Here is a 20,483-nt window from a genome sequence, read left to right on the forward strand (position 1 = left end):
TATTTGTGATTTTACAATTGTATTACAACATGATTTTGATACAATGTGTTAAAATGGTTGGGTCTATGATGATGCAGAATGAAACTGAAGGCAGTTGGTCCTAATAGTCTAGTCAATCAAATGCAGTCTTTACTAAAAATGAATTCCCAGTAATTTGGTTTAAAAATTCCATAAAAGTGGGTTCTATAGTTTTTGCTAATTATAAACATAAATTATGAAATTTCCATGGGCATAAAAAAAAAAATTGAACGTTGATATAATGAAAGGTGTCTGGCATAAATTTTAAAGTTTGAGTAAAACGTGATTGTTTTGCCATTTTGTTTTCTTGGTAAGTTCTTTTACATTGAAATTGGCAATTGAGTTGACAAAAGGCATGTACAGTACTTTAACTGAAATCCTATTTTGATGAAATGAGTTGACTGTTGCAGTCATTTAATGAAGTATTTTATTCCACAAGCACTTTTATTGCACTTGACATCTGTTAGTCCAAACAATTTGATCGATCCATTTGGGATTAGATATTTAGTCATGGTCGGACGTTTGGTCGAATCTTCTCATAATAATTTTATGTACAAAAATACGTAACGATACATTACAGCTTCACTAGATAAAACAAAAGCACCACAGAACTTTGTATTGATAATAACTAATATTACCTAATATGGGTTCTCACTAAGGGTCTAGATGTTTCTCCACGTGTGATCTTGGAATGATGTTTTGGAGGGTAAGATTGTGTTGACTGAAGGAGAAGGTGGAAGGTATGTTGGGTTATCTTGAGGTTATCTTGAGATGATTTCGGGGCTTTAGTGTCCCCGCGGCCCGGTCCTTGACCAGGCCTCCACCCCCAGGAAGCAGCCCGTGACAGCTGACTAACACCCAAGTACCTATTTTACTGCTAGGTAACAGGGGCATAGGGTGAAAGAAACTCTGCCCATTGTTTCTCGCCGGCGCCCAGGATCGAACCTGGGACCACAGGATCACAAGTCCGGCGTGCTGTCCGCTCGGCCGACCGGCTCCCTGACTGGAATCTGGCGATTCTGGTTCGCCAGACTGTAGCTAACATTCTTTATTAATGAGCTCTTGACTAGCTCATCTTCATGTGAATGTGATGGGCTGTCATCAGGAACTTTGCTCTTCTCTGGAAAGCCAACATGTTTCAAGTGTCCTTCACCTCTGGGTACAAAATTACTTTTAAACCATATATGAAATATTGTTCTAGGTATGCACTATGCTGAGCCTAATAAATCAAAAGGGGATACCTTAGATAGCCTCAAGAACATCAGAACAGGAATAACAAACCGCAAACAACCTATTGGCACATGTACGGACGCTTCTATTTATCCCAGCACATGAACACTAAATAGTGGCTTTGCTCTCTTTGTATTTTGCACACAACACTTCTAGGAATGCTAGAGTAAATTTTGTTTTTCATTTATTTTTTGCTAAAAATTTATCACATTTTCTCATGATTTCACCTCTTGTTGAAGCCCTCAACAATAAATTTCCTGCATTTCCTGAAACCACAGGGGCAGGATATAATACAGTATATATTCAGTGAAATAAAATGGGGAGGGGGTAGGGAGATCTTTAATGACCATGGGTAAAGCAAAACAAAAGCAGAGGTAGTGCCACGGCCTCTCACTGACCAGCTGCTAAACTACACATCTCATTAGAGGATGGACAGTATCAGTGGAGCAAGTGAGGTGCCAGGCCGAGAACACAGATGCATATTCGAAATAATCGGACATTTGAAAGTCGAACAGGAGGTCAGGCAGTGTATATTAATTCATTAAAATTTTTATTTCAGAAAAGGAAACGGCGGCTGTCAGAACCTACTGTCAGTACTATCGATGGCACACTCATGCATGACTTGGAAGAGGTTGACAGAGTGGAGACTAAAAGCATCGACACAAGTGGTGTGATTAAAACAGAAATGTGTAGGGAAATGTCTATGGTCACTTTGAAGCCTCTTACAATTAATACAGAATCGAGCATACCACAAGGAACCACCGATGGAAGAAAGTGAGTAATACCTTTGTAAATAATTTTCTCTTGAATGTTCCTATTTTTGTACAGTTGGCCATTAATTTGTTTTGGAGGTCAGACTCATATGTTTAGAGGAGTCACTTTTATACCAAGTTTTGGTGTGTGTGGATTAATTTTTAGTGTGGATGATGAGGGTGGATTAGTGTGAGTAATCCGTGTGCCTACCACATTTTTGGCGATGTCTTGGATTCCCATAAACACTCATTCTTGCATCATTGTACACAAAAAGCATTTTTGACTTAAATGTTGTGTTTGTGGCTGGAGCTTTAAATGCAGTATTAATGTCTAAATATGTATTTTGTTAGTTAAGGAGTTCCTAAAAAGGTAAACTTTAGGAGTTCTCTGAAATCTGTCTGCATTTCTGGGGTGGCCTTAATGGTCAACTTTGTCATTGATCAACCATCATGGTGCCCAACTACTTGGGCTGGACGGTAGAGGGACGATCTCGCTTCATGCAGGTCGACGTTCAATCTCTGGCCATTCCTTTTCCCTGTCCCACCATAACGCCTTATGATGGGATGGGGAAATGATCCCATCACCTTATCCTGATCCCTTCCCAGTGCTATATAGTTGTCATGGCTTGGTGCTTTCTCCTGATAGTTCCCTTACCTTCCCCAGAATTTATGTACTGGTACCCCAGGGGATCTGAGCATTTAATAATACTCGACATTCTAAAGAAACCTCATCAAAACGGTTGAAAAAAACAGCCACAAAAACTCAATGTGTAAAGTGAATTGTTTAGGATAAACAGATACGAACAAAAACTATCCCCAGTACTCAAAATACCAACTTGCTGCTTTCCCCTCCTGCCACCAGATGGCAACACTAGTCATCCAGGGGTCCAATGTGGCCACCATCATCACACAGTCGCTTGGTGCCGCTACCAACAGACACCAGAGGTACCAAGCCACTCACCAGCATCAGATGGAGCATAAGCAGTCCAGAGCTAGACAGTTACAGCTAAAGCAAGGTACAGTGGGGAGGTAGCGAGCAAGAAATGCAAGGTCTTCGCTGACAATGTCAGTGAAGTGAACTCCGATAAATGCTGGAGCAATATTGTTGCACGAGAGACAATAACTTGCATAAATGTTTAAAAGTATAGACTCCCTATGTGTGGACAAGTACTGCAAGTCCAAACGATGGCCAGTAAACTTACCTTAATTAATGCATAGGTCTGTCTTGCATTAATGCAAGGTGGACGCTTCCCTCTTAGAGTGGATTGGGCAGCTACTTGGTGATGGTCAGGGGGGTTAGTCAGATTAATGGACTTGGCCAATGTTTTGCTTGATGATTTGGTTTTTCTAACACTACCCTGTAGGTGGTCCAAAAAGCTTCATGACCTCAAGATAGTCACTAAGAGCCTGGCATATTCAGTGTCCTAATAATGTCAGTGACAAGGTAAGCAGAGTGACTTATGGGGCTAATCCCAGAATGAAGACACAAAAATCCCTAGATGCATCCTTATTTTTCCTATGTACTGTATCCTTAACCACGGCACTACGCTGCATTATAATATGACACCTCGTGGTGCACCGAAAAAATTATTTCCAATCAATTATTTTCTCCTATATTATTAACCCCTAGACCGTGCAATACATATACCTGTATAGCTGATGTGAGTAACTTTACCGATACCGCGCAATACATAAATAGCTGATTTAGTGTCTTGTGCTAGATTTTAAACGCCCCGCGTGGGATAGGGGCAGCTATAGTCCAGCCACGACCGATAATTAACAGACGCCACCTAGAAAAAAAACAGTGGGTAACATTTCCGGGTGTGAGAGCCTCAGTACTGACCGAAGCCACCAAGGCTGGCACACGCAGCATGAGCTCACAGCACCGCTGTTCAGCTTGTGACCACAGCATCGCCTAAAAATGTCAAAATATATACGTACATGCTTTTATTTAGCGATGATAGTATTACAGAAGACCCCCCTGACTGTAATATAACAGAAAGGATTCTGATAATAGCAGGATTGTGGTGATATTTAGCACTGTGCTTCATGGTGGGAGGAGAAATGCTGAGGGAGGGAGGGAGGTGGTGTCGTCGTCTTCTGACTGTGTGTGGCCACCTTTTATTGACTGGACTCACTATACCAGCTTAGTAGTTTGCTATGGTGAACACAAATGTAAATACTTATGTAAACGTGTGTATAGTGTGTAATAACAGCAATAGGAGTGTGTTTGGAGCCGCCATTTTGGTGAGGGAGGTGCATCATCTGCATGATATGTCATGTTGTTACTGGTGACCACTATGGTCTTTGGGCACCATATCAGCTTATTTGTACAGGTATGGTGAATAAAACATGTAGATACTTATATATAATGTGTGTATATAGTGTAATAAGACTACAAACAGTATTGTTGGAGGAGAAATATTAGTGCATCTGGCCTAGAACCAGTGACGGCGGCCGCCACCAACTGTGTGTGTAGCTACATCTCTTATTGCCTGAACTCACCATACAAGCTTAGATGTACAGTTATGGTGAACAAAACATGTAGATACTTATATATAACTTCTGTGTATAGTGAATAAAAGCAAAAACAGTATGGTGTGAGGAGTATGTTGGTAAATGAAGAGGTGAGTAAGGGAGTGGTGGTGAGTGAAGGCCACTCTTCATTGCTTTTTGACTCACAATATCAACTTAGTGGTTCGCTATGGTGACCAAAACGTGCAGATACTTATATATAACCTGTGTATATAGTGTAATAATGGCAAAACTATTTGTTTATTGTTTTATGATCATAATAATTGAATCACTAATATGCACACCATAATTTTGAGTACAGCGATAGTTCACACTTTTATTATATAAATATATCACAATACACACTATTGAATAATATTACTGCAAAAAGCAAAGAAAAAATCAGACATTGAAATAATTAGGTAATAATATCTTTGTGGCAACTCCCGCCTGACAGCTGGGGCGGAGCAGACCTCATCTGGTGCCTGCTCTGTCAACGCCTCTTTTTCTGGGGGGAGCCCCTTCGGCTCCCCGGAGCTATCTAGGCTGAATGGATATGTTTAACTTTCTGGCATCAGTCAAAGTGCATGGAGTTCTTGCCTATCAGGGACCACGAGCCAGAACCTGGCCCCCCTCAGAGAGGCACGAGGTGCAATGGCCTATAGAAACCCCCATGTGGTTGCGAGCATTCTATGTCTGCCATCAACCGGGACAGGCACCCAGAAAAGTAGGCGCCCCAAAACACCCCTCCTATTCTGGTGAAAATGTTGCTACCGACAGCTGAACGAGTGGACAGAACTCCCCAAACAAAATTAGCTAACTAGCATGACGTTATCACATCGCCGCGCCGTCTGTGCAACCCCCCCCCCCCCCCTGGGAGCCGGTCGGCCGAGTTGGGGAGCCGGTCGGCCGAGTGGACAGCACGTTGGACTTGTGATCCTGTGGTCCTGGGTTCGATCCCAGGCGCCGGCGAGAAACAATGGGCAGAGTTTCTTTCACCCTATGCCCCTGTTATCTAGCAGTAAAATAGGAACCTGGGTGTTAGTCAGCTGTCACGGGCTGCTTCCTGGGGGTGGAGGCCTGGTCGACGACCGGGCCGCGGGGACACTAAAAAGCCCCGAAATCATCTCAAGATAACCCTCCCCGGGAGGGGGAAGGGGAAGCTCCAGACCCTCCACGCCGGCGATCCAACTGGCAGTTCTTAGGTTGGATATCAAAACACATGAAAAACACCGCCGATAGGAGGGAGGGAGGGATGCTGGGGAGCCTCCGGGACTCGCTCAGAAAATGGCGTTTCATTACATTCAACGCTGGTTTTCTGGGCGGAGCCCCGTCGGCTCCCCAGAGCTACCTCACCACAGATAAGGAAATAGAGGGACGAAACCGGGAGTTGGACGCTACGCGCCATCTTTACCATCTTCTTCTCTGAGGAGTCTCACTCCTCAAACTTATTACAATTCAATGGAGATGGTGAGGATGAAAACATCATCCCTATACCAATCCCTAATATCATGTGCACTAAACCCAGAACATAGTGCACTAGTATCACGGATTGCCCTATGACTAGCAGAATCACGTAAGTGAGCAACTCTCGCAGCCATTGATGGCCCCCACAAGCATGCGTCATGGTGGCCTGATCGCCACTGGTTCGACAGCAAGTTTGAGAGTCCTCACACTCTTGGTCCCTGAACAACTTTCTATAACAAAATCTGTCACTATCACTCATTTCATCATCTATATTGCTATAAAAGTCTGCAGAATTTATTTCATCAATCTCAGCTTGCGATGCCAGAACACTTTTTCTTCACTTGCAAGAATCTGTTGGCAGAGGTGAGAGTCAGCCTTGGTTTTCAATTAGTAAATGATGGCCTGTGACCCTCCAATGTGTTTCTTGATTTTTCAAAGATGGTGGTCATGCTTGGCGGTGTATATGGGCACTTGACATCACTGTAGTCACTGTGGGAGTTTTAAATTTAATTTGGTTTTGGTACGTGCTATCATTTGAGAAAGACAGGTGTGGAAAAAATGCCGTGATTGTTTTATGAGGAGAACAACTTTCCCCAATATCTAGAGCTATGACTGGTGATATAAGATAAGTTTGTGCGTAAAGTCTTGCTTGTATAATGCAGACGAGGAGTCACAATAACGTGGCTGAAATATGTAGACCAAACCACACACTAGAAAGTGAAGGGATGACGACGTTACGGTTTGTCCTGGACCATTCTCAAGTTGATTGTGACTTGATTGCTTGTATAACGTCAAAGCACTACACACGTGATTGCACTCGATGGAAACAAAATGTTCTGGCTTCGGGCGCTGCTCAGGATGCTTGATCTTTGAGCAGGCCCTTCCTTCCTCAGTCTGGCAGGGAGGCCTATAAGTAATATTGATTAAATATTTTTATAGTCTAGACAGATTGAGATAAAATGTGATTATAATATAATAAGGTATAGGATTTGAAGATTATTAGTAGTACTTGATAGTAACATTGATTCTTATTAAGAATTTGATTTAATCCTCACCAGAAATTGATTGATGTTCCAATTGTTTTTTAATGACTTAAGTTTTTCTCGAGCCTTCTAGATCCTTGAGAAATCATGCACAAAGTCACGTAGGCACATATGGGCCCAATGGCGTACTTGATCAAGGTGGCATTGTCGTGTAGGATCTAGATATAGGATATAATGAATCTGATGTGATTCTGATATGATATAGATATAATACATTTCTTAGATAATAATATATAGGGGTAATATTTCCCACAACGGGAGCAGTTTGAGGGATAGTGTCAAAGAACTCCTCAAGCATGCTATATGAATATGACTGTGCCATTCTTTGGTAATGCTATTTTCTGTAATGTATTAAGGCTATACAGATTTCATAATTTTGATCACATGTGTATTTGTTTATATTTAATTTTTGTATTTTTAAATATTGTATATACATGAAGTGATTTTGATAAGAGTACATGAAATTTTCGTAATTTAATTACTGCTTTTTCTTGTAGGGAAGGTCCTGTTACTCCTACTGGAACTAAACCTTCAACAAGTGGGATGCAGCGTCCTGTATTTAAAAAGCAGCGTAGTAAGTGTGAGAACAAGATTGTTAGCCCAGTCATACCTCAGCCAGGAGGAGAGCGTAAAAGACACCCCAGTTATTCCAGACATTATGCTGAGAGGCCACACCTTAGTCAACAGAACCTACAGCCTCCAAAGAAGTTTAATCCCAAGAATGAACTATTTCAGTATGGAAATTACAACAAATATTATGGCTATAGAAATCCTGATCAGACACCAGATGTTCGTCTTGAAAGTCTGAAGCGGGAGTGGTTTGAGGGAAAGGAAGTATTGGACATTGGTTGCAACATAGGTCATGTTACACTGACAATTGCCAGAGACTATAATCCTAAGAGAGTGGTTGGTATTGATATTGATAAAAAACTTGTCAGTATTGCAGAGAAAAACATTAAGCACTATATGTGTAAAGGAGATACAGAAGAAGCAAACTTTCCTAAATCATTGCGACTTCTTTATGGAACGCTAAAACCTCCTGTTAGAGCTGATGGAACTCGAACTTTTCCCTACAATGTTAAGTTTGTTCACGTAAGTGGAAGCATGTGTTTTGTTTTGGTAAATAATTGAAATTGTTCTAAATATTTTATTATGTTTATAAAAGGAATGTATAATATGACCTTGGAAAAAATCTGTACTGTACTCTTATTTCAGTACCCTTCTGGAGTTATTAATCTTCTGGATTTAATTTGTTTATTATTTTTAGTGCAAATCATATTAAACATGCTTACACATAGATACATTCATCATAACATTTAGTTGTTAAAATATAACACAACATTACTTTGTACTTGTCTCTATGAAGGCCCTATTTTCTGGGAGATCCTCTTGGTGGCGCCATGAGCTACCTACCTGGTAACCTCCAACCTTTATGCACCACAGTAACTGTGCTCATGTTTTAAAGCTAAATATCAGAGGAATACAAATCTTAAAGCTATGTTTAAGCGGAAATTTGATTTGGCTTCATTAACTGGCGATGGTCGCATTATAGTGCAGGGTGTTCTGTTTTTCATTTCATGCAATCTTGGCCTAGCTTGGATACCCCGGATTTGGAGCCTCTGCTCATTATTGACAAGGAGATAGAGTACTTGGTCATATGGACTTCTTTGAAGTTTTCATTTCCTTGTACTTTATTCCATTTGGGTATCACGTAATGGTAATGAAGCCTGTGAAGGTTCCATCACCATTGTGCAAAAGCCCAATGCAAGATGTAGTTACTTTTCTAGATTTTGAATAGAAAAAGTATTTTCGATTCTTCTGTTTTCACTTACGACCTTTTGCTCTCTCTGCCTCTCTGGGATTTTATGATTCTCGTTATGTTAGCATGATTGTTTCTATTTCTCTACATAATCTTCTTTCTCGTTCTTTGGACAGTGGATTGTTAGAGATGTTCTGCAATTTTTCGTCGTCTTTTCGTTCTCATTCCAGTTTACATCTTTCTCCTCAGTGATGTGTGACTTCCACATAGTTCTAGTGCCATTGTTCCCAACTTTGCAAGGCACTGGTTTAAGTTTTCATTATCCAGCTGTCTTTCCAAGCATATTCCTGTCTTCTAACTTTAGCATAATTTAACACCACTAGTCTCTCCTTGTGGCTCTGGTTTTTCAGTTGAGGAAGCCATTTAGAAGCATGTCATTGCAGCCTTTTCAGTACTGTATATTGATATGAAGCTTGAGATATGGGCACCCCATACAAGTGCATATTCCAATTTTGGTCTTGCAAAGGCCATGAACAGTTTCTTGAACATTTCACCATCTGTTATGAAGTTAGAAAGAGTAGCATAGGCTCCTTGTACAATGTCCTTTATGTGATCCTTTGGTGATGACTTACTATCCAGAACCTCTCCTAGACCTCTTTCTTTGTCCGAGTTCTTTAATGTCTTTTCACTTCATTTGTAGGATGTGTGTGGCCTGTTATCAACTACTTCCATATTCCTTAATGAGGCATTTATTCACATTAAATTCCATGTACAAAGTGGTCCTCCATGCACTTATTTTGTCTAGGTTCTTTTGAATTGCATAACAATCTTCCAAGTCTCTTGTCTTCCCTAGCAGCTTAGCAACATCAGCAAACATGTTCATATACTTCTGTATCCCCCTCAAGTGGATCATTACATAACCCCAGTGAATATTACTGGTGCTAGAACTGAACCTTGTGGTACTCTACTACTGTAGTAACACTTCTCCAATCTGATACATTACCTCTGATTACTGCCCACATCTTTACATGAAATTTGGTAGGGTGTTTAGAGTACATAAAGTAACATATTTATGCAAAATTTTAGCCTTCAGTGATGCATGATATTCATACATCAGGGTTGCCAGTGAATAAAAAATACAACATGTATAAGATAAAAAAAAATGTGCTTCTAATTGAGGTAGATCCTTCATGATATGCTTGTTTTGAAACTGAGGAAACATTTTCATTAAAAATAGGTTTACGTTACATATTGAATTTTTCATTTCAAGTTGACGTGATGTGACCTTTGACCTTGAATATACAAAAATGGTATATTAAATATTTTGGGAAACAAAAATTTTATATTGCTGAATACATTCTCACTTTGGTATGTTTCATTTTGTGATAGCTTTGGAAACAGAAGTAAAAACTAAAAAAGCAACTGAAGTATAGGTGTGTAGAAGTACATCATTTCATGTGCTACACCTGGTGCAAGAAATGGTGTCTGTGTACAAATGAAAAGACCCTTGGAAGTACACAGATGTACTTCCCAAGAGAAGTGTGGGTACTTCTCAGCAGATTTTCAAAAATAATAACTTTTTTTACATTAAATCCAGATGCACATCTAGCTCTGAATTTACTAATGAATTCTCTGAGCAGTTATCAATACTGACATGTGGATAATGGCATCGTGTATTCAGAATTGGATTAAGCTTAAACTTTTTTATTTATTAATTTATACTGTGTATATGTATGTGTGTGTACTCACCTAATTGTGCTTGCGGGGATTGAGCTCTGGCTCTTTGGTCCCGCCTCTCAACCATCAATCGACTTGTGTACAGATTCCTGAGCCTACTGGGCTGTGTGTGTGTGTGTATAAATAGCAATAGGAGCTAGCTAGCTCTATTATTTAACAAATTTTGCTCTTTTTGAAAATTTTCGTTTGGCATCATTGCTTCTCACTCTTGCTAGAGTTACCATGGTGTGGAAAAGTGGTGCAAATGGACTGGTACAATATACCTGGACAGATGCACCTGTAAGTAGTGAGAACTTGATAAGTGTGTGACAATGCATAAGAAGTACATAGACACACAGTGCTGCACCCCACTTGATATTAAAGAGCACAGCAATAGTAGAAAACAATTAAGATGCTAATATGGACGACAGTAAAACTGTCACAGTGTTGAGTACAGTAGTGAACAAATATGTGAGAACTATAGGAAAAAATAAATGGGATTCAATTAGTAAAGAAAGGCCAAGCACACATATCAGTTGATGAAGAAAGAACGTTATTTACACATGTCAATGAGAAATAATGGAAATGAGAAATTGTCACACAGGTAACATGAAGAAGCTAGGGCCAGGACTCGGACATTTCATGCTGTCATACCAGGAACATGGGATGAATTAATAATAGAGGCTTTCTACAGAAACAACTAGTGAAGTGCAGTAAACAAATATCCCATGAAACATTGTTTCTGAAAGAAATACTGTAAAAGGTTTTGTGACTTGTATCTATAATGATGCCTGGCTAGGTTGTCATGAATGTGAATGCAATGTCATAGGATGATTAGATCAGTTTCCTACATCCCAGTATGTCGTAGGATGTTTAGATCAGTTTCCTACATCCCAGTATGTCGTAGGATGTTTAGATCAGTTTCCTACATCCCAGTATGTCGTAGGATGTTTAGATCAGTTTCCTACATCCCAGTATGTCGTAGGATGTTTAGATCAGTTTCCTACATCCCAGTATGTTGTAGGATGTTTAGATCAGTTTCCTACATCCCAGTATGTCGTAGGATCTTTAGATCAGTTTCCTACATCCCAGCGGCCCATCCCTATCATGTGTGTATTCTCACCAGCCAAACTATATTGAACATTTTGAATGAACAAGTTCTCGCTAAAGTTGATCCTACAACTGTGCAAACTTAGACTTTAGGTAACCTCAAGATTTACCTGCTGTAGAAGTACTGAAGAGGAGGCATTAAATTATGATTTTAAGTTTTCCTCTAAGTTGTATCTGGCAGTATATTTCATTCTTCAGTATAGTAATTTACACAAATTATATTTAAGGTATTTCATTGCATGTGTAGTATCTTACTTTCATGATTTTTTGTGCCTGTTCCCAAAACCATGCCAAAATGTAACTTATTCCAAAGAGAGAATGTATTAAACTGTATATATATAGATACACTTTATATTCATGGTCACATCATGTGATTTTGAAATTAAAAAAAAAATATATTTAAGGTTAATAATATTTTTAAAATATACTTTATTAGTTGGGTTTTATTGCTACAAAATTGGCAAAACTTAATATTAACATTTGATGACTTTCAGGCCAATTATGTTTTGGAGTCTGATGAATTGTTGGAAACGGTGCGGCCAGAGTTTGATATGATCCTGTGCTTAAGCATTACAAAATGGGTTCATCTTAACTGGGGAGACTCTGGCCTCAAGAGATTCTTTCGTCGCATTTTTCACAATCTCAAGCCTGGTGGTAGACTTATTCTTGAACCCCAAGGCTGGCCATCATACAACAAGCGAAGGAAACTAACGGTAATGTACCATTTACTTTACTGTTTGTGTATGTTGACCAGACCACACACTAGAAATTGAAGGGACGACGACGTTTCGGTCCGTCCTGGACCATTCTCAAGTCGATTGTGTGACTCACACAATCGACTTGAGAATGGTCCAGGACGGACCGAAACGTCGTCGTCCCTTCAATTTCTAGTGTGTGGTCTGGTCAACATACTTCAGCCACGTTATTGTAACTCATCGCCTGTTTGTGTATGTGTGCACAGTATCGAGCTTCAGTTCTTGGTGTTCACTGTCTTGTGTAAGTATGTGTGTATGCAGTTAACACTTTCGCGCTTTCCGCGAAGGTCACTCAGCCAACCGAATGTGCGTGCGGCGTTTTTATCGCTTAAGCGTAAAAACAAAAATGTGTATACTCTTTTTACTCTTCTGACCTTAGTTCTCATGCTACGTATTTCATTTTGGTACCAACGTGTTCGCAATAAAATTCTCTAGAAGAACATCAGTAAAAAAAGTCACGAAACGTATAGGGATACCAGCACCAAATAAATAACTACGAAGATGACTCGCCGTGAGCGCCCATCAGCAACAAAATGTTTTTACTCTTGGGATTGTAATCACCTCCACACTTATTCTACAGCGTTAATTTTGGTATCAATGGACTCGCAATGAAATTCCCAACACGGTGATATGAATATAAGCGTAGAATAATGATGCGGCCCGCCCGCAAGAGTGTGGGAAGTGGTGAAATTGTTACCCGGTATCGGTGACGGGACGACGCACGGCGCTATGAAAGTTTATACTTATTTCACTCTCATGACATTAATTTTCTATGTACGTCATTCATTTTTGTGTCAATGTGTTCGCAATAGAATGTTCTATGTGCCCATAGGTAAAAAATATCAACAAAGCGTAAGTTAGAATAGCGCCAAATATAAAACAACGCTGGAACATATCAGTGAGCGTCAAACACACACGAAATGTTTTTACTTTTGTTATGTTTGTCAAGTTTATACTTGTTGCACACAGTTATTTTTGGTTGTATATTGATCGGAATAAAATTCCCTAAACAGACATATGCATATAATACATGATATGGGGGAAGCATTACCAGTATAAACGGCTAAAGTCACCCACCTGCAACCCGTTTGGGACAAAATACCATTTGATCGAAGTTATCCACACCTTTCATGAAATTATTGTACCATGCAGCCTAGTGGTGAGAAAGAGAGCCTCATAGCGCGCAGTTTGAAACAAACCCAAAGTAAATCGGATGAAAATTGAATTTTATACAAATATTTTAAAAGAGGACTCAACTTTATGTCCACTATGCGTTAGCGTTAGACGAAACGGGACGCGCCGGCGCGTCCAGATAGCGCGAAAGTGTTAATTTGTGTGTAATTATGTTTGTATAATTGTAAGACAAGAGCTTCACTTTTTGGTATCATGTCTTCCTTATATTGTATTCTTTGTCATATGGAGTTTTAAAGCTTCTTATTGTATTGGCACACTATCCTCTTAATGTATAACATGTCATTCTGTTTGCAAAAGAGAATTTTCATGTTTTTATAAAGCCAATGCTTTCATCATGTAGCCAGGTCTTCTTCTTGTTGTTGATTTAAACCCTAATGTGTTATCAATATCCCCCTCCCCCCATTCTAAAAAAATTAGAATGATAAATTTGGATGCAAAATATAAAGAAAATGTTAATTTTTCTTTGGCTTTGCAGGGTGCCCCTTGGGTTTTCCAGATTTTCTTGTTTTTGGACTTTGTTTTCATTGGGGCATTCTCATTTGCCATTTCAGGTCCTTTTGGCTTGTTCGGCTTTTTGGGCTTTTTATACAGGGCCTTGTTCTGCTTTATGAAGGTTGTGGTTATGTCAGCCTGTCTTGACAAATGACTGTTTTGAGTACCCAAACCAGTCTGCAAGCAAGGGATCTAGTACTTTCCCCACTCATTGTGTTCAGGTTGCTGGTGAACTGGCAGATTTCAAGGTTGGTTCTGTTGCTGGCTCAAATATGATTTGGCCTGGTCTGTGATTCTCAGCTTCTCTTTCCGTGCTACTAGCAGTTCTATTCTATTTGTGCCATGCATCTCTGGAGGCTCCCTTTTGCTAGCTGCTTATCTGTTGAGTTACACCAACCTCTTGAGAGTCGATAAAAGCCTACCAGATCAAAGGTAAAACCTGGCTTCCTCAAAGAGGCACAGAAAGCTTTTATGACTCACAAGGGCCTGGTGTGACTTAATAGGCATAGGGAGCTTCAAAGATCCCTCCAAAAAGTGGAGTTTCATTAGTCAACACTAGATTTTTGTGTAGTCGACAGAGACTTAAAAGATAAATACATACAGTATTTTATTTTTTAAGTTGTATGATTTCTTTGCAGTAAAGCTGAAAATGTAGCTAAAAAAAAAAATACTTTTTTTATGACATTAACCCCTGCACTGTGCACTACAACCAGGGTTGTTTTTGGCTTATAGTATAATAAAACATAAAACTCTCATGCACACAAGGAGCTAACATTTGCTTCCTCAGGCCTCCAGTAACATCCCTCACCCCCATCTTGAACAAAAACATCCCAAGGTCCTCACTATCCTTCTAGGTCCTTTGTAAACAGATGGGGACCATGTCTGGCACATCACATCTAGTGTTAGAATGTGTAGGGTGGCCATATTAGGAAGTATTGAACCATTAACACCAGCAGATGAGTGATTACCATGCACATAGTATTCATTTGTGCCTGTAAATATGTGTGTGTAAATTATAAGATTTAGGCTTAGTTAGGTTTATATATATGAAAATAATAACCCACTATTTTAAAAACATGAGAAATTGTAGACACTACAGGTATTTTTATCCCAACCCCGGGATCCTCTTCAGCAGTGAGCGATAATAATGACTGGAGCTACTTCTATGCTCTCAAGTTAGGTGTAAGCACTGGATAATAATCTCCTTGTTACATAATCACTCACCAAATCTGGTAACCTGAGGAAATAATTAAAATTTGGATTATTGTTTATAAAAGTATATTTTATTTTTTTCACTTTGAAGCCACAGTGTTGGGGATAAATTGTACAAGAATTATCACATAATTTTGTGGTCAGTCTCGCTTACATATTTAAATAAAGCTGAGCTTTCTTGGCCATGTCTAACAGACCTCTTGTGTTCGGTGATGCAGGTTTTTAGATCCGTGCCTGTTTGGCAAGGATCTAAAAATCTGCATCATCGAACACAAATGCAGGAGTTAATATAACATTGAAAAATATAGTTCAACACGCTTTGAGTGGAAATTAATGACCTTAAAGAATTTTAAATATTGAAAACTGCACAGTAAAATACATTTACCTACTGCTAATTTATAGTGTCTTTTTATTGCAGAAGCGAATATTTGAAAATTATAAAAACATCCGCTTGTTCCCTGATAAGTTTAATGACTTCTTACTACACGAAGTGGGGTTTAGCACAAGTGAAAAAATAACCACGCCCCACCATGTATCTCGTGGCTTCCAGAGGCCAATTATCATCTATACCAAGGTAAGGTTGTAATGCAAAGTAGCTGAAGGCTCCCTGTAGTTAAAACTGTGTAAATTACAATTTTATGTACATCAGAACACTTTACTCTAGCTAGCCAGTTAGCTATCTTTACCTGTAGTTTATCTCTAGTCAGATTTGAGAGTTCTTTGCTCTAAGCCTGTTTGCAGCAGCCTGCAAACCTACATATTCATCACAGTCCAGATGATCTGGCACTTCCTGCAGGCATTTGTCCAAATGCATGTTGAAAGTGTCCACTTTTATTGTTGTCATATTTCATGTATACAGTACAACCTCAATTCGGTGAACTATATGGGACCAACCCTTATTTGTTGGAGTGAGTTTTTAGTTGCAACCATAGATACCTTCAGGAGGCATTTGTGTGCTTTTATAATACATATATATATATATATATATATATATATGTATGTATGTATATTATATATATATATATATATATATATATATATATATATATATATATATATATATATATATATATAATATAATATAAACAAAAGTACATTGTTATCCCTGTTTCTTTTTGTTTCATTCGTCTAAAAAAATGAACATGTGATTGGAACAATAAAAGTTACCATTCATACCCTAATATTTCCCACGTTCTACGAGTTAATTTCTCTGAGCGAAGTTTTAATTTCACACAACTAGTAGGAGAATCTGTCTGTAAAGAGATCTAACCACATCTAGCATATTTCCTATTCCCCAGCCTCAAAATCTCATTTCCATAGGTCATATAGGGCCCATATTTAAGCGAACAAAAACTGCGGCAACTCAAAAGGAAAATGAAACATAGAATTTTGTTTTAAATATGCTCAAAGGCTTTCCCAAATCTTCAACTATTTTTTTTTTTACTCAATCTATGAAAATCATTAATAATGTGATTGGAACCATAGTAAGAGTTACCATTCATACCCTAATCATTTCCCACACACTATGGGCTAGTTTCGCTAAGGAAAGTTTTAATTTCAATCCTATCATATGACATAACTTTCCCCCAGGTCTGTGAACTTTGGTCTTGCTTCCTAAACAAATCCATACATCCCCTGCTTTGCTGAATCTCCAAACACTCATGTGGTGAAGTGGGTGAGTAAATCAGGCGTGGAATGTGAGAGTTACAACTGGAGATTTTCCAAAACAAGGTTTGGTGAATTGAGGCTGCACTGTATGATGAAAGTAGTTTAAAATCTTTGGGCATTGCTGTTCATATGGTGTTCTCTGATTGTGTCACTTTTACTAGGTAGCTTGCCTGCTAGCCATACTGTTCAGTTTTTAGAGTCAGTGTATTTGTCAATACATGACAGTGTATGGGGTCTGCAGACAAAAATAACTATTATTTTCTAGATATTGTACATTATATATATTATTACAAATGCATTGTATGTGTTTTTATAATGTGTGCATTTAAAGAAGCTAAAAAGCAAGCATTAAATATAATGAAAACCCCCCTATTCTAGTGTGGCCCTTGGTAGCTCCCAGTGTTTAGTGCTGGTCCTGCTGAGCCTTATGGCTCAGGGAGTTGCACCAGGCTCTTGTGATGCACCTTCCTAACAGATGCCATGACTACAATCTGGCTCTCCCAATAAGGTGAGGGGAATTTGGGGACCAAAGATTAACTCAATACTGAAAATCTAGAAACTATAGGCTTAACAAAATGAGCAATTGTGTGAAGGAAATTTTATATCTGAAAGTAATGAGACGAGTGATCATTACCAAGAGGTAAATGCCTTTACTGTGATGCACCTGACAGTTACCAGGTCACAGCCAAGGTCACCTCAGGCTCCAGCCAGCTGTCCTCTCATTCATGAGTCACAAAATTCCCCACCCTACAGAGGAAGCCCAAATTCATGTTAATAATTAAAGAATAATCAGCAAAGATACAAATAAGGCCAGAGCTTTCAACTGGGAGATGAGGAAATGAAGTATGTTAAAGTTAACAGGAGCAACTGAATTTAACCCTTAAACTGAGCATGGCATATACAGTATACTGTACATACGACCAGAGTAACATGTCCCACCGTGCGCATAGCATACATATACAACGTAGGGTACCGACTACGATTCAAATGGCCCACAACTAAATGGGGTTCACATCGGCTTCCTCAGGGCTCTTGTCAACAGACGCCATGTTTAAAAAAAATCGTGGCCAATGTTGTCGGGTGTGAGAGCTACAGTACTGTACTGTGTGAGCAACCAAGGCTGGCACACACAGCATGAGTTAACAGCACTGCTGTTTAGCTGGTGACCACAGCATCGCCTAAAAAATATGAAAATGGTGCCTGCGTGTCTGTTCTTGTTAACGAGTTTGGTATTCTCGTAAGAAAAGCATCACTAATGCGTTTGAAAAGAATAATTGCAGTGTGATTATATATGACAGCATATTCTGTATTAACTATTTTCTAATTTAGGGCTTCTATCCCTCTTACTAGTGTTCTTGCATCAAGGTTCAGCTAGAAGAGGAGTTCACCAAAAGTCATGTTTGTAACATGACTTTTGGTGAACTCCTCTCTGCACATCTTTTTTGTTTTGGTAGGGACGCGAGTCTTATTTTCCTCGATGTCACCCCTTTTATATAAAAGGAACCATCGGAAATGCATCCGAGGTGCCGTGTGGCTTGTTGCCTCCTCGTGGGTGGAGAGAGGCGAGACCACAGTATTTTTGTTCAGCCTTCCCATGACATGGAAGAAAGTTGGTGCTCTGTTCCCATGCACACAGACTGATCGATAGCTGACTCGATGTGCAGTTCATGTGCAGAGAGGAGTCATGTTTGTAACATGACTTTTGGTGAACTCCTCTTCCAGCTGAACCTTGATGCAAGAACACTAGTAAGAGGGATAGAAGCCCTAAATCAGAAAATAGTTAATACGGAATATGCTATCATATATAATCGCACTGCAATTATTCTTTTTAAATGCATCAGTGATGCTTTTCTTACGAGAATACCAAATTTGTTAACAAGAACAGACATGGGGGCACCACTTTCATATTTTGCCATGAGTTCTCTTCATTCTATCTCGACATCTAATACGTAGAACTGTCATTGTTCTCTTGAAATTATTTGTTCATTTGGCTCTTATTTCTAAATTTGAGGTACCATGTTGACTTATTGATGCAAAGAATATAGAAAATATACAAGAAAACATGAAAAAGTTTACATTGAAGTTTAGTGGGTTGTGCACTGAACGACTACTATTGGAAAACTGTCACATGTTATGCATATTTATATTCGAGCACACGGTTTACTACAAGGCACGAACACAGCAGTTAGTGCTGAATAGTTGGGAAGCCATTCGAGTACTGAAGTTCCTCTGTATATGTTCATATATTATCAGGCTTCCTGTCCCTGATAAAATGAATTAAGAGTACATATTGTAATGCATATTAGCTTTCATGTGTGCATTGGATGTAATTAGACAACTGCATTGATAAACATTTTATTAGGAAATTAAATATTGGCATAAAGTGAAAATTTTATATGTATGTGATGGTCCTTGGCAGATTATTAGTTTTCAAATAATTAATTATTTTGAATTTTTACAGACTGGAGGGAGTACTAAGTCAGAGCCCTGTTGGAGAAGGTGGATCTAAGGATGCCAACATCAAGAAGATCAACAAATCAAATGAAATTATACCAGAAGTACTATCTAAAGTGGAAAATATAAAGCCCAAAGAAGTGCATGAAAATGTGATGGTGGATTCTAATGCAGAAAATAACTTCATAAAGAATACTGATCAGAATAATGAACACACAAATATGGAGAAAAGCATATCAGTAATAATGAGTGAAGTAAAAATATTGGCAAACAATGGGAAGACATTGTTTGAAGCACCTGGAAAGACTGGATAAATGTGACCAAGGTGTGATTTTATTTAGAGATAGAGAAGCCCCATACAAACCTGTGATGCACAGTGCAACTCGGTCAGAACCCACTGTAAAAGTACCTGAATACCAAACATTTGGAGTGAAAAAAGGTAAGGAAGTGGTGTCAGAGGGACAGGAGGACTCCAGCAGTGTAGAGGATATGCATTTCTGTGATACTAGAGTTATAAGAGAATTAGTAAGTGAAGTTAGTTGTAAGAGACATTCCTCCAGTGATACACAAAATGTTAATAGAATATGTGAAATGCCTTATTCGTCATTAAGTAACATTAAGGACAAAAGTGATAACTTCCCTGTTGAGTCTACCAACAAATGTGAGCCATGTGCAAGTTGTAATACAATCTCGGAGACATCTTCAGGTAAAGATGTAGACAAGGAAAAATGTGCAGCTACAAATAGATCTGAAAAAGTCAGAACTATTTTACCTGCAGACACTATTATTGGAAAAGATTATGTGAAATGTGAAGATACAAAGACTAAAGCAAGACTGAAACAGGAAGGCAATAATTTGCTTTGTGAAATGACAAATAAGACGTGCTGTGACTCTGCAGTTTCACAAATGGAGAACTCGAAAAAAGATGAAACGAAAAGCAACAGTGCAACTACTATCGAGCCAAGTGTTAAAATGATTCCAGCATCCTCATCTCCACAAAAGAATGTTTTAGAACCAGACATATTGACCCCACTCAAACGTCACTGTGCTAGCATAACTGAAGAACAGGATGAAATAGAGGATCCCAATAAAAAGCAAA

General features: G+C 39.0%; 1 protein-coding gene across 1 annotated transcript in view; it reads left to right on the forward strand.

Annotated features, from left to right (window-relative positions):
- LOC123767388 (7SK snRNA methylphosphate capping enzyme) overlaps nucleotides 1-20,483 on the forward strand; it is a 47,481-nt gene extending 26,998 nt beyond the window's left edge. Inside the window, 6 exon segments of the mRNA XM_069313056.1 lie at nucleotides 1,808-2,022; nucleotides 7,522-8,116; nucleotides 12,104-12,322; nucleotides 15,681-15,836; nucleotides 19,392-19,412; nucleotides 19,414-20,483. Coding sequence (XP_069169157.1) covers nucleotides 1,808-2,022; nucleotides 7,522-8,116; nucleotides 12,104-12,322; nucleotides 15,681-15,836; nucleotides 19,392-19,412; nucleotides 19,414-19,698 — 1,491 coding nt within the window. The 3' untranslated portion in view covers nucleotides 19,699-20,483.

The sequence above is a fragment of the Procambarus clarkii genome, chromosome 74, assembly GCF_040958095.1.
Source record: "Procambarus clarkii isolate CNS0578487 chromosome 74, FALCON_Pclarkii_2.0, whole genome shotgun sequence".
Lineage (NCBI taxonomy): Eukaryota > Metazoa > Arthropoda > Malacostraca > Decapoda > Cambaridae > Procambarus > Procambarus clarkii.